Source organism: Eimeria mitis, genomic scaffold, assembly GCF_000499745.2.
Source record: "Eimeria mitis Houghton genomic scaffold, Emh_scaff1821, whole genome shotgun sequence".
NCBI lineage: Eukaryota > Apicomplexa > Conoidasida > Eucoccidiorida > Eimeriidae > Eimeria > Eimeria mitis.
In genome coordinates this window covers 7,388-9,681 of record NW_013570142.1, presented here as the reverse complement: position 1 = coordinate 9,681, position 2,294 = coordinate 7,388, and the positions used below count along the sequence as shown (strand labels likewise).

General features: G+C 35.7%; 1 protein-coding gene across 1 annotated transcript in view; it reads left to right on the top strand.

The window, feature by feature from the left end:
• Nucleotides 1–1,532: 1,532 nt before the first annotated feature.
• Nucleotides 1,533–2,294, top strand: part of EMH_0044090 (uncharacterized protein) — a gene marked incomplete at both ends in the record, with an annotated part of 1,076 nt that continues 314 nt past the window's right edge. The window contains 2 exons of the mRNA XM_013495922.1: nt 1,533–1,651; nt 1,791–1,908. Coding sequence (XP_013351376.1) covers nt 1,533–1,651; nt 1,791–1,908 — 237 coding nt within the window. The remainder of the gene's footprint in view (nt 1,652–1,790; nt 1,909–2,294) is intronic.

The following is a 2,294-nucleotide window of genomic DNA, read 5'->3' as shown; positions in this document are numbered from 1 at the left end:
ATATATATATATATATATATATATATATATATATATATATATATATATATATATGTATATATATATACATCAAAAAGAACAAAACAAACAAAGAAATTTAAAAAAAAGAAAGAAATAAAATAAAATTAATTTTTTGTTTACCTCTGCACATCAACGCTTTCGGCTGGCGTACACGGTTGGGTGGATCTTCTGCAGCTGTGAAATTCTAGGGGGCTATAGAATACAAAAATATTTATTTATTTATTTATTTATTTATTTATTATAAACAAACAAATAAATATTATTATTATTATTATTATAATTATATTTATAAACAAATACATAAAAAGAGAAATACTAAAACAACTCACCACCACCACGAAATCACAATCCGAGTCCTCTTGACATCTGTGTGTTGTTCATACAATTAAAACAAAAAATAAATAAATTAAATAAATTAAATAAATTAAATAAATTAAATAAATTAAATAAATTAAATAAATTAAATAAATAAATAAATAAATAAATAAAATAAAATTCTTGATGGTAGCTGCGTACAAATTTAATACGGCTTGTATAGCATTGCCTCCGTCTATCCTCGGCACCTCCTTTAGTATATCTGGCCCCTCGCAGCCCCCCTAAACAAACATAAAATAACTGCTTTTCTTTATTCTTTTTTTGTTGTTTTGTTGTTGCTGCTGGTGCTTTATTGTTGTTGTTTTGTTGTTTGTTTGTTGTTTGTTCTGTTATTTTTTTTTTTTTTTTTTTTTTTTTTTTTTTTTTTTTTTTTTTTTTTTTTTTTTTTTTTTTTTTTTTTTTTATAAAAATCTTACAACAGTTGTATTCAAGTGCAGGTCAAAGCCGGGGCTTAAAACTGAAATAGAAAATATAATTATAATGTTTTTACCGTTGCTGCTGCAACTGCAGCAGCAGCAGCAACAGCAGCAGCAGCAACAGCAGCTGCAGCAGCAACAGCAGCTGCAGCAGCAACAGCAGCTGCAGCAGCAGCATGAAGTCTGACCTCTTAGTTCGTCTCCCTTTACAAGTGTCACCCAGCCAGCAGCCTTTGTGCTACGCCACCACTCCTCCCCTCAACACAAAAGAAAGAAAAAGAAAAAAAATAAACAAGCAAATAAATAAATATATACAGCAGGCAGATAGAGAAAAAAAAGAAGTACACAAATAAATAAACTAATACAACAAACAAATACAATAAACACTCCACCCCCAGCATACCGTTGCAGAACCTGAAGACAAAGCGAAATGAAAAATAGAAAGAAATAATAAAACAAACAAAAGACAAAAAAATACAGACAGCAGAAATAAATAATAAAATTATAAACAAGAGACAAAAAAATACAGAATACGGGAAAAAAGAATGAAGTAAACAAAGAAATCCCTGGTTGCAAACTTAAGAAAGATGCAGCGAAACGAAAAGAAAAGCATAGAGACACAAGCAGAAGTGAATAGCTGAGATACTCTAAACCCTAAACCCTAAACCCTAAACGCTAAACTAGCAGCGGAAACCTCACCACGTCGCTCCAGTGCCAGGGATGAGGTCGTCAGTGAAGGTCGTGGGCAGCGGGGGGCTGAGGCGTCTGCGGGGGCCGGAGGAGAAGAAGGTGCAGCGGGGGTCTGAGGAGCAGCCAGCTACTGCCTCGGTTGCACTCCTGTAAGGTGACTGTGAAGAGCAATAATATTATTGTATGAATTTTTCTGTTTTTGTTTGTGTTTCTTTGCTTGTTTTGTCTGGCTTATTTGTTTGTTGTATTTTTTGTTTTTTCGTTTGTTTTGAATTTGCTTCGTTTCAGGGCTGTAAGCTGTGTTAAGTTCAGGCAGCTAGCAGTGCTGGGGTCGCACCTCTTTCTGTGCAGAGGCGAGGAGAATGTTGCTGCCTTCACAGTACCTTCGGCTACTAGGAAGCACCAGGTAATCATCAGCAGGGTAGGAGTACAGAGGTGGGGGTGGTTCTAGCGCCTGGCTGTCACTGGTGGGTGTACTGGCTCCTGTATCGGGGTATTTTGCTTCGGTTTCTGGTGAAAAAGAAGAAACAGAACGAAATTGAAAAAAAGAAGAAGAACGGTTCAAAGGGGTTTCAGCAGATTTCAACAAAAATGAACCGCCGACGATCGATGACGCCGGTGAGGCTGCGGCGGCAACTCGCCAGCTGCAGAAAGCAGCACGAAAAAGGATGGAAATAAAAACATTTTTCACAAAATAAAACACAAAATCAAAAAACAAAACCATTTCCAAGCATTTCCCGTCAGCTTTCCCTCGCGAAAGCAACGAAAAACGAACAAAAGGATCACCGATAT